We start from the raw sequence: 12,978 nt of genomic DNA, 5'->3' as shown, positions 1-12,978 counted from the left end.
TTAGCCGAACCCTGGAAATAATATAGTTTTGATATACACACTCTTTGGGAAAGTAAAAATTCAGACATCTTCCCTTGCAGTGCCACTGTGTCCGTACTACAGTTCCATGTGACACCTGTATTTAAATTAGTAATTGTAATTGTGCTCAGTTTGTGCAGTACCTTGTAGTTTGCGAGTCGTGTTTGAGTCCACACTGTCTTGCTAAAGCATCAGGAGGAGCAGAAAAGAAGAATTCTTTTAGCACTCGTTTGCATACGGGAGCGTGCAGTGTGTGTACGGCACACGTGTGTGCGTATGTATATATGCATATGCATGGCAGCAATAGTATGTTGTTGCTGCGCAGGCTTTTGAATTGTTGTGATAGGGCTGTATGTGAGGTGGAAGGCCTGTTGTCCTGTCGATGTGAAATTCGAGCAGAATTCTTCCCTGTACCCCTTGACGCGTGTGTACCGCTGTCTTTTTCATCAAACTTTTCTTCGTTTTCGCATGATTTAAGGATCTGTTCCACGAAGGCCGTAAAACTTAACAGGGGAGTTAAAGTGGCTTCCACCACATTTTTATTTTGTTCGGCCTGCAGAGTTAGCTCAGAGTCATAATCTGTTTGAACTTCAGGGTTTAGTGCCACAATTTCATGACACCCCTTGGTTTGGAGAACATTTCTCATAATTTTATTAAATAGTAGCGTTGTATTTTTAGTAGGTTGGTGAATTATTGCAGAGCCTCCTGATAATTGCTTGTGCAATGTGCATTGATTCATAGAATCAGAACATTTGGGGTTTTCCTGAAGGTTTGGGGCCTTAGATGTGATTGATACTGTTTTATTGGTGAACAGAGTGTGCTGTATATACCCCTTTAATGGCGGATTGCTAGTCGTGTTGATGCAGTTCTCAACACTGCTTGCAGGAACGGGGACTTGTTTTGGGAGTTCTTTCCGAAGCCAGGGATAAGCACTGTATTTTATCCTAATAATTTCAGCATGTTAGCATATCATCTATGGGCAGTTATGTATTGGAAAAAAATAAACTGAGTTCATTTAGAATGATAAAAACAATAATTTCTGATAAAATGGGATGATATCAAGTGGGGGACGAGCCTTTCTGCGTTTGCGTTTTCTGCTCCAGGCCCGTCTCTCGGCAGAGTGTTTTTGCGCGCTTTACTTTGACTCTGGAATTTAGCCAGCGGTTTTATTTAGCATGGATCCCTTTCAGTATGTAACTGTGCTGGGGTTTATTTCTCTGAATACCGTGCAGTATTAGGGCAATGCGCGGGGAACTGTCCTGGACTGAGTCAGCTCCGCATAGAGTGGCATACTTGACGAGCACTGGAAAGAATGAGGGGGAAAAGACAACAGTAAACAGTACACATAATATGGAAAAGTGCACCGTAGAGCATGTACACAAACATATCCTTACACAACCCTGCGCCATAGATAGTAGGGTTCTTTTTCTGTGGCACTGCTAGTGTTGCTTGGCATGACTTACAGTGTGGCCCACTTGGATATGAAGACTGCAGTCGCTCTATATCTTTTTGTATTTGCCGACATGCTATATTTAAGCTCCTAAACGTTGTTGTTTACAGTCATATTTAATCAATTCAGTGAGATTATTATTATCACTTTGATAATATTTTAATTGTTAAATTTATGTAACACCTAGCAAGATTTGGAGATAGATTGTGTGGATATTTCACATGTTCCTTAGGCTGTAATGGAACTAATGTACTACAAAAAGTTGATCTCTCAAAATGTGGGTTAAAAACATTTCATTTTAGGCATGCATAATTTTGTGCAAATCTGGAATGCAGATTATGAGAGGGATGCATTGTGGTTTGCAAATTAAATGATTAAAAAACAGCCAAAATGTATGAATATTTCTGAATAGCTACACTATAGGTTCACATGCATGACTGCTGTTCAGATAACATGTGAGAGGTTAGTTGTGGTACCTAATGCTGTAAAAGTGATTTTTAAAAAATCCACATACAGCAACATTTGCAGTGTGCACTGTGCAATTTAGAGGACGTGTGTTGATTCTATAGTGGCGTTCTCGATATTGCATGCAAATGAAAGGAGATGACTAATTTGTTTATTTCAGATTGGAAAATAGTATTACTGTGATAGTCATGGTTAATTAGTAGACTCTTAAGGAAGCCAGACCTGTTATTTTATTCTGTAGTCATGACTGAAGGGTCTTACATTTAAAATGATAATAAAATAATCCTTTTTACCACAAACACATTCTAACACTTTGTGTGTTTAGAATGCATGTGCACTCATAGTTATAGAGATGAATTACATCCATGTGTATCTTGTGATTGTAATTTTGTCTTTGTTCTTCGAATATTGTGTGCGTGTGTGTGTGTGTGTGTGTGTGTGTGTGTGTGCGCGTGTGTGTGTGTGTGTTTGGAGGGGGTAATGGATCACATAGATGTGTGTCAGGTGAAAATAAATATTCAGTTTAGTTGATTTAAACTAAGGATTAGATTTAGTTTATTTTCAGTTCAATTTCTGACATTCAGTTCAAAATGTATCTGTGATAGTTGTACTTTGCTAATTTCTATTATATGTTTCTTCATGCCAGTTTTATTTAAGGTGTGGAGGGCTCTTGGGGATGAGCCAAATCCTGCCAAAAGTGGGGGCTTTTAAAAAAAATAGTGACAGGTGTACACAGCAGCTACTGTGATTTACAATTTAGCCATCTTCTTCACACGAAAAAAATCCAACCGTAAAAATAGTTATTGTACACAAAGTTCTCTGTATTTTAGGCTAATGGCACAAAATTGAGACTTGGCGAGAAGGAAAACGCCAAGTAGACATTTGCATGAATCTGTATGGTGAAAAGACAAAAATAGATAGCTAGCGCTCTGCTTTCCTTCTCTGTTATTGTTTTTCCTCTGTCCTGGCAGACCCCCACAGACCAACATTCTTGCCAGACAGCCAAGCTGTGGCCTAGAAGGCCCTTATTTCACACTGCTCTCTCTAGCTCAGAAAAAACAAACGCTTTTTCATTCCTAGTGACGGGGTAACGCCGCAGACTAAAAGGCTTAAAATTCAACGTAAATATAAATAAATGTTCTAAAGAGAAGCGTACTAAAAATGGACATTTGGAAATGTGTATTATATTTGTGTCGTCCTTCTTGGCTGAATGTTGATGTGATTAATTCCACTGAGCATGAATTATTACACACGGACTGATGAATCTATACATTTTATTTGCATTTATTGATGATACGTTTATTTAACAAAAGATATACATATTGCTTTGTTTTTTTCTCCTGCTCTGTACATTAGTTTATTTGAGATGAAAGTGCTGTGCGTTGCTAATAGAAATCTGCAGTTATAAATTTTTCTGTTGCATCTTCAGATGAGCTGATGGTCTCTCTGCTTTCTTTCCTTTTGTCTCCCCTCTCCCGGCTCGTTCTCCGCCGGGCACAGGATGAATTCCATCCATTCATCGAAGCGCTGCTGCCCCACGTGCGGGCGTTCGCCTACACGTGGTTCAACCTGCAGGCCCGCAAGCGAAAGTACTTCAAGAAGCACGAGAAGCGCATGTCCAAGGAAGAGGAGCGCGCGGTGAAGGACGAGCTGCTCAGCGAGAAGCCCGAGGTCAAGCAGAAGTGGGCCTCCCGGCTCCTGGCCAAGCTGCGCAAGGACATCCGGCCCGAGTTCCGAGAGGATTTTGTGCTCACCGTCACCGGCAAGAAGCCGCCCTGCTGCGTGCTCTCCAACCCCGACCAGAAGGGCAAGATGCGCAGGATCGACTGCCTCCGCCAGGCAGACAAAGTCTGGAGGCTGGACCTGGTCATGGTGATTTTATTCAAAGGTATTCCTCTCGAAAGTACTGACGGCGAACGCCTGGTAAAGTCCCCGCAGTGCTCGAACCCAGGGCTTTGTGTGCAGCCTCATCACATAGGAGTGTCAGTAAAGGAGCTGGACCTGTACTTGGCCTACTTCGTACACACAGGTGAGTCCTCCTCTTTTCCTTTACCCGTTTAATTAGTTAACTCATTTATTGTACTGATGTCTCACTGTAACAGAAGCCGTGTTCTTAGGTCCCTGAATGATGTCATCACTGTTATATGCATGGAGCGCTGAGTGGGCACTGTGTCCAGCTTTATCTGAATTACACTTTTTGAGCTTAGAAGACTTGCATTGGGGTTCTAGTAACATGTGCATTAAACAGTTCATCTGGTGACCCCCTTGTAAACCCTTGCTCTGAAGAACTATTCACAGGAAAGGACCCTTATACATTCTCATTTGAAGCATCGATCCATAAACACCGAAAAATGCATCAGTACATGGAGACCACTTTCAAATACAAATTGATTGATGGTGGGGGGTGGGGGGGGTGTCCTAATTTTGTGAGCTCATGGAAATATGTGCAATAAAAAATATTGTGATGTACTTGGATGAGAAAAAATAATTGAATAGCTCTTAGAATGTATGAAGACTGCGATGCCATTGGCACTCCCAACGCACTTTCGCTGTTCTCCATCCAGACATGAATGTTATCTGCAGTAGACAAAGTTTATTTCTTCAGTGGCCAATAGAGCGGTCAGAGAGGTCTAGGGTGACAACAGTGCCAAGTTCCTCTCACTGGTCATCCACACACTGTTTCTTAGACCGGACACTTTCTTCATGAAAGCTGGCACTGTAAAAACTACCCAGGCATTCCTCGTGTTATTGTTCTGTCTAAAAAGCTAATTATTTCCCTTCTGATAGGCCGTGAATGTTTTCAAAACAAATTATACAAAGATAAGCAATTAGCTATTTTTTTTTTGTGGTGCACAGATAAAAGTTTTCAGCGGAAGTGTCGGGGAAAAAAATGTGCATGCCAGCACTGTTTATCCCACTGCTCTGAAGATGGAGCAGTTTCTCCCGTGTAAATTTGGCGACCCAGTTTAGCTTAATTTAGCACTACCCAAGTCTACATCAGGTGCAGACTAGCACCAACATGAATGATTGAATGGATGATTTATTCTAAATATGTGCCCCATCCCTCTGTGCTAAATAATGAAGGTGTATGGACTCGGCTTTGGACGAAAGGCTTTTTTAAACATCGCAAATTTTGCCTGAACTGAATCAGAATATATTAGATTTAATGCAGGTAGATGTTGTCCCTTAATTTGCACAATTTTCCATCCACAGAGCGCTAAAGTAGTGTAAAGAAGCGATTTTACTTTATTTATGTATAGTGCCAGGCTTTCAACCTTTTCATTTGCTTTTTATGTTAGACATCTGTGCAGCTATACGCAGGCTGTGTTTTTCACTCCAAGAAAAGCACAGAAGAAATAGATCGAGCCAAAATGCCCAGCAGATCCTGTTAAAATGTTTGTAACTTCAAGGTTTTCCTAGTTTCTCTTCTCTACCAACAGCTGTTACAATGTAGCAAACCATGGATCAAAATATTTAAAGCTAATTAGCTGCTGAAGTTCAATTCATAAATATTAACGGGCTAAATATGCAATTTAGTTCTAAACGCATATTTAAGAAAATGGAAAAGACATTCCATAATATTGAGGGCTGTTATTTATTTCAAATCTAGTTCATTGTCCCTGAAAAGGAATCCCAGCTTGTAGCAAAAAAACCCAGACACATTGTTTGTTGTAAACAGGTAAACTATTCCCATTTTGAAATATGAGCATTTACAGGAAAGTCCACTGTCTTTCTGAGCAGCAAGAGAACGGGAAAAAAATGTTTGTTCACACAGCTACCATGATCGTTAGCAATAATTACTATATGAGCAGGCAGATAAACATAAGCATTATATTCTAAAAGCAAATGTATATACCACTAATCATTCTCTACATTTAGCATAATTAATCAATACTAGAGCATATTTCTTTGCATAATTAAATAAGGATATGAATTGTGAATATTTATGTCGTATGATAATGTTTTAGCATCACTATCTTTGGTCATTGTTTACTAGTTAGTAATCAAGATGTTCATTCTTTTGAGTTATTTTGCATTTGATGAGCAGTACTTGTACATGCACTATATATACTTGGGAAATGCCTACAAATAAGAAAATATAATTCTAGAAAACAATCACGCTCTGTAGCTTAAGCTCGATAGCTAGTTAGCTGGCATCTTTGCCAAGCTCTTGCCAGTCAATTGTTTGTCGACCAGTTGTTGTTGTAAGGGCTCATAATGTTTTATAAATGGTTATGTGAAAGCGTCCTCTCATCATTAAAAGTTGTATGGAATCATTTTGGAGTACTTGGTTAAAATGGCGAAAATGAAGTTATTCATATTTTCAAACTTTTATTGCGGTAGGGATAAGCTTTGAAAAGTGTTTTGTTTCAAATTGCAACATGTGAGTCAATTATATTTTAATTGTTATCAAGACAGCGTGCGATTTAGTGAATTATTCAATGGTATTGTAGTGGTATTCTGCACGGCCTAAAAAAAACTTGCTTGGAGCGTTAAGTGAAAAAAACATGTGCGTAGGTCCAACTGCACAGCCGTACGTACATTTAGCTGAACTTGTTTTTTTTTTTTTTTTGTTTTGTTTTTTTGGCAACCTGCAGTAAAAGTCCAGAGCCCCGAGCCAGGCTTTCTTTATTTTCCAAATGGTGCAGCTATGTGACTCGAAGCCTTGCCCGAAAAACCACAGCTTGCACTGAACCGTGGGCTTGGTGAACCACAGAGCCCTTAATAGCAGTGAGAATTTACTATGTACAATACTGAACAATGCTATGCCTAGCTAGGATAATACCACGCACACACACGCACACACACACACACACACACACACACACACACACACACACACACACACACACACACACCTTGTGATTTCTTTACTAATAAGCAGTGTGTGCCCTTTCGTTGATTTCCATTAAAAAAACATTTGGAAAAACAAAAATTTCACAGATAATTTACAACGTATTTAATTATTTTTTTAACAAGCTGATCAAGAGAAAGGTGATTAATATTTAAAATGTATTTTTTTTCCAGAGCTTGCTGTAGTGAACCATACCTAATTATCTTGCTTTTGGTATGTGATCAAAAAGTAAACATGAAAAAAAAACCTAAACCAAAGAGAAACAGCGGGAGGCATCAGAATGTTCTGATATTTGAAAAAGCTTATTTTATTATAACTATACTGTACTATTTTCCCAGGGACCACCTTTTATTGAGCAATGCAGTACTTATGAGTAATGTAATTGCATTCTTCTTTCAGCAAAAATAACACAGGAAAATGAAACACTGTGCACTTCTACTGCATGTGAACATTCCAGTTGGTACTAGCTCTTGGAATTCCAAATTCACAATGAAACCTGTAGTCTGTTATTTTGTGCATTCTTGCCAGTGCTTAACCCTTCTATGTTTGGCGTATTCCTGAAATGGCTGATATGATGTTAACTGCTTTTATTTTTATGAAATGAGAGAGTGCATTCCAGGGCCATTTAGCAATGGTGAAACTGGTGAGTGCTCAGAGGCAGCAGGGGATCCTTCTTCCACTGACAGGGACACAAACACTGGCTTTCACTCGGAAGGCACAGAAAGAGCTCTGTTTCACAAGGCAAACCGAGCACCTTAATTACAATCATTTCCTCTCTCAAGCAAATTGTTTCGCTAAGGCCAAACTGCCGTGAAAAATGTGCCCCTTTTAGAAGCATGCGGCATAAACCCTCACTGTCGTGCATTATTGCTTTGTTTTCGTAACAAAATGTCGCAAAAGTTTTTTTAACATAAAAACCAACGTGGGTAATTTATTTGTGTAAGCATTCGCAACATTAGCATTTGTGAGTCTGACTAGCTCTCGGTATAAAAAACGCTGACCCTTTCATGTCTCGGTGAAAGTCGGTGCAAGAAACAGGCGACAGGCGCTGTTGGTAAAACAAATTTTCCTCTGGCCTAGAAAATCCTCCCTTTAGATGTTCTCAAAGCCTATTCACAAGCTCTTTGCCCTGCTCATGTTCCAATCATCCAAGTAGGAGATTTTATTTGATCTTGATGGCGCAGAAGAGGTGTCAGAGCAAGAACAAGAGGGAGAAAGAGAGGAGGAGAGAGAGAAGGAGGCCACGGGGCGTGGAGGTGCTCCCACCGCAGTGTTAACACCACAGTCTCTCTCTCTCTCTTTCTTTCTCTCTCTCTCTCCCTCTGTGTCTTTCTCTGTCTCTCCCTTTCGGGCCGTCCCGCCGGATCGAGTTTCCCCCTCTGTCTTATTTAAAGCAGCGGAGCGTTTCTGGAGCGCTCTTGATTAAAAGGCATCTGAAGAGACGCTGACCTCATGCTCAGATGCCGAAGGTGGGGTTCTCCAGGGCAGCTAAAGTCAGTAATTAAATTTATCCTCCACCGCTGCCGCCGCCCTCATTACTTACCAGTAATCTCGCCGCTGCATATCAGCACAGGGACAGGACATTCTGCAGCGCGTCTTACACACGTCGCCCTTCCACTGACGCCCGTGCGCAAGTAGGGTGGCTTTAACTGCACATAATGGACTTGAACGAACGAGTCTATCAAAATGAATTCATTTTTGAAGAAAAATTATGATTAAGATGCATCGTTTTCATTATGCATATTTTTATTAATATTAATGCACAGGTAATGTACATTAAGGGGCAGTGCTTGACTAAATAAAATATAGCTCGGTAAAAAATAAAAAAAACCATAACCGAACGTGTGCTGCATGAGTGCAGTTAAGAGTGTGTTGTGTGTCAGACTGAATTTTTTGGGTTCTTAAGTGGTATTTTTTATCATTTGGCCCTTCTCTGAGAATTGTTATGCTTTGCCATGTAAAGCATATGAATTTAAGTGAAAATCCTGTTATGGTGATAATATGGTAGTTGTTTCTCAGGTCTGCAGACTGCACATTCTGATAGATGGAAAAGTAGGGATGAACTGTTTTTTTGCATCTTAAAAGAAGCTACAATATACCCTCACCCCGCCATGATAAAGAAAGATGAAACCATGCCCCCTGCATACTAACAAAATGGCAGTAGGCCATCAAGCTTGCCTTTGTATCCCAGTGTGAGCCAGGTCTCCAGTTATAGATCCCTGGAACACTGGCAGCGTTGCACTGAAAATCGGCCATCGCTACGGCCATCTTGGACCCCTTTCTCAAACCTCTGGCGCACCGTAGACAGGTGATGGAAAAGCTCTCTTCGTCTTCGTTAAGCGGAGCGTGGCGTTCGTTTCTGTAGTTTTTTCTCATTCCGGGTTGTTTTGACTCATTACCTTCCTCTGTTTGCAGAAGGGAGCTTGCAATTTCCGTCACCCATCCGAATGTAGCTGGTGAATTTGTTCACACACGTTCGCTCCATTGTTGCAGCAGCAGTGGCGTCGGAGTGTACCCCGATTCGCTCGGGAAAAACTGTCACTTTTCAGTTCGTTTAAACCACAGGGGAACGCTGCCAAATATCTTCACTGTCTAACAAATTATTTTGAGAATTTTTGGCCAATTTGCAATTTGTTATTGATATATAAATGTTTTATATATGTATGAAATCTTCCAATTTTGATGAGTTCTTTTTGTACGCAGCGTTTTGGCTTAAATATTAGCGGTGAAAAACGGTAGGTTTTGACTCCTCTGCCAAACAGCGCAGGCATTCATGCCTCCTCAGCTGACTGCAGGCGGCAGAAAGGCTTATGTTGCCATCGCAGGGTGAGAAACTGCTCAAGCCTCACAGCCAAACTACAACTTATTTTTGCGAAATGACTCTTAATTCCGAGAGTCTACTTACGTCGCGTTGCAAGATTTGCGGCATTCTTCAAACGGTCACAAGCAGTTAATTATTAGTTTATTTTTCCAACGTAGCTGCAACGTTTCGGAGTTGACTTTGATAAGTGAATTCGCGGCTAGGGGAAGGAATGTGTTCAGATGTTGGTTTCTCACATTTGCGGGTCGCCATGACGGTGAACGGAGCAGTTATGTGGGGAAACGAGGCCTAAACCAGAAGCACGCTGCCGCGCGTTCCTGCCGGAGAGTGAAAGTTTAGGCCGTGGGGGGTGGGGGGAGGGGGGGGACAGGGGCGGGCGGCAGTAGATCACTTTTTTTTGTTCCCCGAATAATGACCTGTGTCATCCAGCCGTCAGAAGCATGCATCAGACGTCAGCTTTAAGAATGATGTGGTGTCAAAGGGCGGGCCCTTCCACTGGCCCGGAGCGGGCGGGGCAGCCGGGCCTAATTTACAGCCTAATTCTCTACCGGGCGCCGGGTGTCAGAATCACAAGAGCCCGCCACACGTGGGAAAGGTCAGGGCTTAAGATGTTAGGGGCGCGACCTTATCTTCTAGGCATTTGACCTCTTGGATAAACATCCTTTCTCATTAGCAGTCAGTCAAGCGAAGGGGGTCTCTTTGGCCGTGGCTCTTTGACCTCTTTGCAAATACCAGTGACTTTGCATGGGGGGGGGGTTGGGAGGGGTGCAGGGGGCGGGGGGGAGGTTGTTAAACTTTGAATGAGTTAAAAGTGTCTGACAGCCTCAGAGGTACAGACTGATGTCAGTATAGGAGGGGCCTCTCTGTCCTATACCTTCCTCTCCACCTCTCGCTTTTCTGCTCTGTCTTCCTCTCGCACCCGGCTTCACTCAATCAACTGTTGGAGACAAAGGGAGCACAGGAAGCTAGCCTCAGCACAGTGTTTCTTTTTGTTTTATTTTTTGCTTGTGCTTATTTATTTTCCAATGGCAGTGGAATGTTTCCAGGTACCAAGCAAACAAAAGGATGAAGAATCAGCCGGCGGTTATGGAGGTGCGGTTTTTTTTTTGGTCGTGTTTTGGAGAGACTGTCGGCAGACGGAGGGGAATATTTGGTCGTGACCCTCGCTTGTTTGCGGGGCCCGCTGGCCGGCTGACCGCAGAGGCACGGGCGACGCAAACAGGAAGGAGAGAGATGCGTCGTGTCTGGGAAACGCGGGCGCGGGTGGGGGGGGGGGGGGGGGGGGAGGGGAGGGGAGGGGCGGGGGGCGCGGTTTGCGTCTCCGTTACGTGGGCAGAAGGAGACGGGCGGGACGGCGCAGGAGTAACGGGGTGCTGGTCCTAATGGGAGAAAACCAGAGCGAGGCGCGGGCTGGACAAGCGGGGCTCTGTGCGCCGCGCTGAAGGTGTGGGTTCCCCGCGCGGACAGACCGCTGTTTGTTGGTGGCTGGTCTGTGGAGGACCGCGTGGTGAAGAGCAGTTGGCAGGGAAACGTTTGAAAGGACACTGAGCTGGCACCGTGCTCCGTGTTACTATACACAGCGAATTACACAAGACCGAGGTCCAATATTCAAATGCCAATGAGGCAGCACTTTCCTCTTAATAAGAACAAAAAATAAATAAAAAGCGATAATTTAATCCACTATTCATTTATTTATCTGCTGCAATCTGATTTTGGACTTGTTATTTTGAAAGGGGCATATTGATTGGTGTGAAGTTTGAACACTCTTAACACCTAAATCAAACTTGCCCTTGTTTATTGAATCAAAGTTTGGTTCCATTCTTTTCTTTTTTTTTCCACCGCGCACAACACAATTGAAGGATATCGCTGGTCGAAAGAGATAACATGGCACTTACTGGACCTATGTGAAAATTTCCAGGAATGCTGATAGATATTTATATTGCACTTACCTTATATGACCCTGGTGGGGCAATGAGCAAACTGTTTGTGTATGTTAACTGTCGGTAAGGACTTCTGACCTACTTCCCTTTGAGCTCTTAAAGAGATTTACACTACGTGTTGTTCTAAACTATTTAGCTTGGTGACATGCCTTCAAGGCAGAGGGTATGTAAGTTCAGATGAGGAAAGCGCCCGTACGTGTGTTTGTGTGGAAGTGCGAATGCGTATGTGTGTGCATCTGTGTGTACAAATCTAACAAAATAAGCTCTGATCTTAAGCCTTCCAGGGATTGGAGTAAAACTGTTTTGAAACACAGCTTGTAGTTCTCAGTTCGCCGGGATTTAACACTGAGCCATTGTTATAAATTGTTACGTGATTAAGACGTGGAAGAGGAGGAGAGAAAAAGATATAATCGTTTCAGTTCTCTCCTAAAATGTGACTGTGAACATGGCAGTTTTCTGCATTGCTACAGGGGCTTCTCTGAGAGTAATAAAATCTGCCAATGTCTCCTGGCTGCTCTTGGCTTGTCTCAAGTTACAGCCGTTTTATATTTCCTTTCCTTTCCACGGGCTGAGGAATAACAATAATTTGGAGCTATTTAAGGCGATTGTGGGATAAACCACAGTCTTTGTTGTGGTTACAGCAGTACACACTGTGGGTTGGGACACTTCCCTCCATTTTGGGCATTGATGTTACAGCTGGGATCCCCCCTCCCTCAATCCCACCTACTGCCCCGCAACTACTCTAGAATTACAGCTACCACTGCTCCGATGATCTTTAGTCTCTCTCTCTCTCTCTCTCTCACACACACACACACACACACACAGACACACAAACACACACATACACACACACACAACCTCATTATTTAGACAGTTCCATTAAGTACATTTTTAAAAATTAAGAATGAACCGAACAGCACTCTACGCTGGTTTATTGTTTCAACTGCAGTCATTGTTACAATATATTTTGCACATATTTTATACTCATTCATAAAATACACCCCCTTTGCAGAATTCTCTTTGGTTTTAACTGCCAATCATATATTATTGCAGGCTAGCAGATTGCCTAATACGAAGTTCCATAGCCTGCACTAACACCCGTACCAGAGAGCTTTCAGTGCTTGACTGATGACATACAATGCAGTCATTTTTAATATTATTGGAGATGACCTTCCTTTGAACCAGCCTTTTTGCTGCAGCATTATTGGATTAAAAAAGCAGATAGGATTCTTGAGCTGCAAAGCACTGTCAGGTTTTGTCGAACAGCATTACCCCTCTGTGGTTAAATTTCTCGCAAACCTGGTTGCGCAGCAAATTCAGGTAATCCCTTTAATGTGTATTGTCAACACTGATCTCACTCTGCAGTCCTTATAAATTCACAGATGTGAACATATTTTTTGGGCTTTAGCTGGGGGAGTGAAATATATCT

General features: G+C 42.3%; 1 protein-coding gene across 11 annotated transcripts in view; it reads left to right on the top strand.

Moving 5' to 3' along the window:
* Positions 1-12,978, top strand: part of nfia (nuclear factor I/A) — a 190,078-nt gene that overhangs the window by 54,115 nt on the left and 122,985 nt on the right. For all 11 annotated transcript variants that reach the window (XM_035416200.1, XM_035416199.1, XM_035416205.1 and 8 more), the window contains exon 2: positions 3,434-3,962. In XM_035416200.1, the coding sequence (XP_035272091.1) occupies positions 3,434-3,962 (529 nt within the window). The remainder of the gene's footprint in view (positions 1-3,433; positions 3,963-12,978) is intronic.

Source organism: Anguilla anguilla, chromosome 4 (assembly GCF_013347855.1).
Source record: "Anguilla anguilla isolate fAngAng1 chromosome 4, fAngAng1.pri, whole genome shotgun sequence".
Classification (NCBI taxonomy): Eukaryota; Metazoa; Chordata; class Actinopteri; order Anguilliformes; family Anguillidae; genus Anguilla; species Anguilla anguilla.
This window is presented reverse-complemented; position numbering and strand designations above follow the sequence as displayed.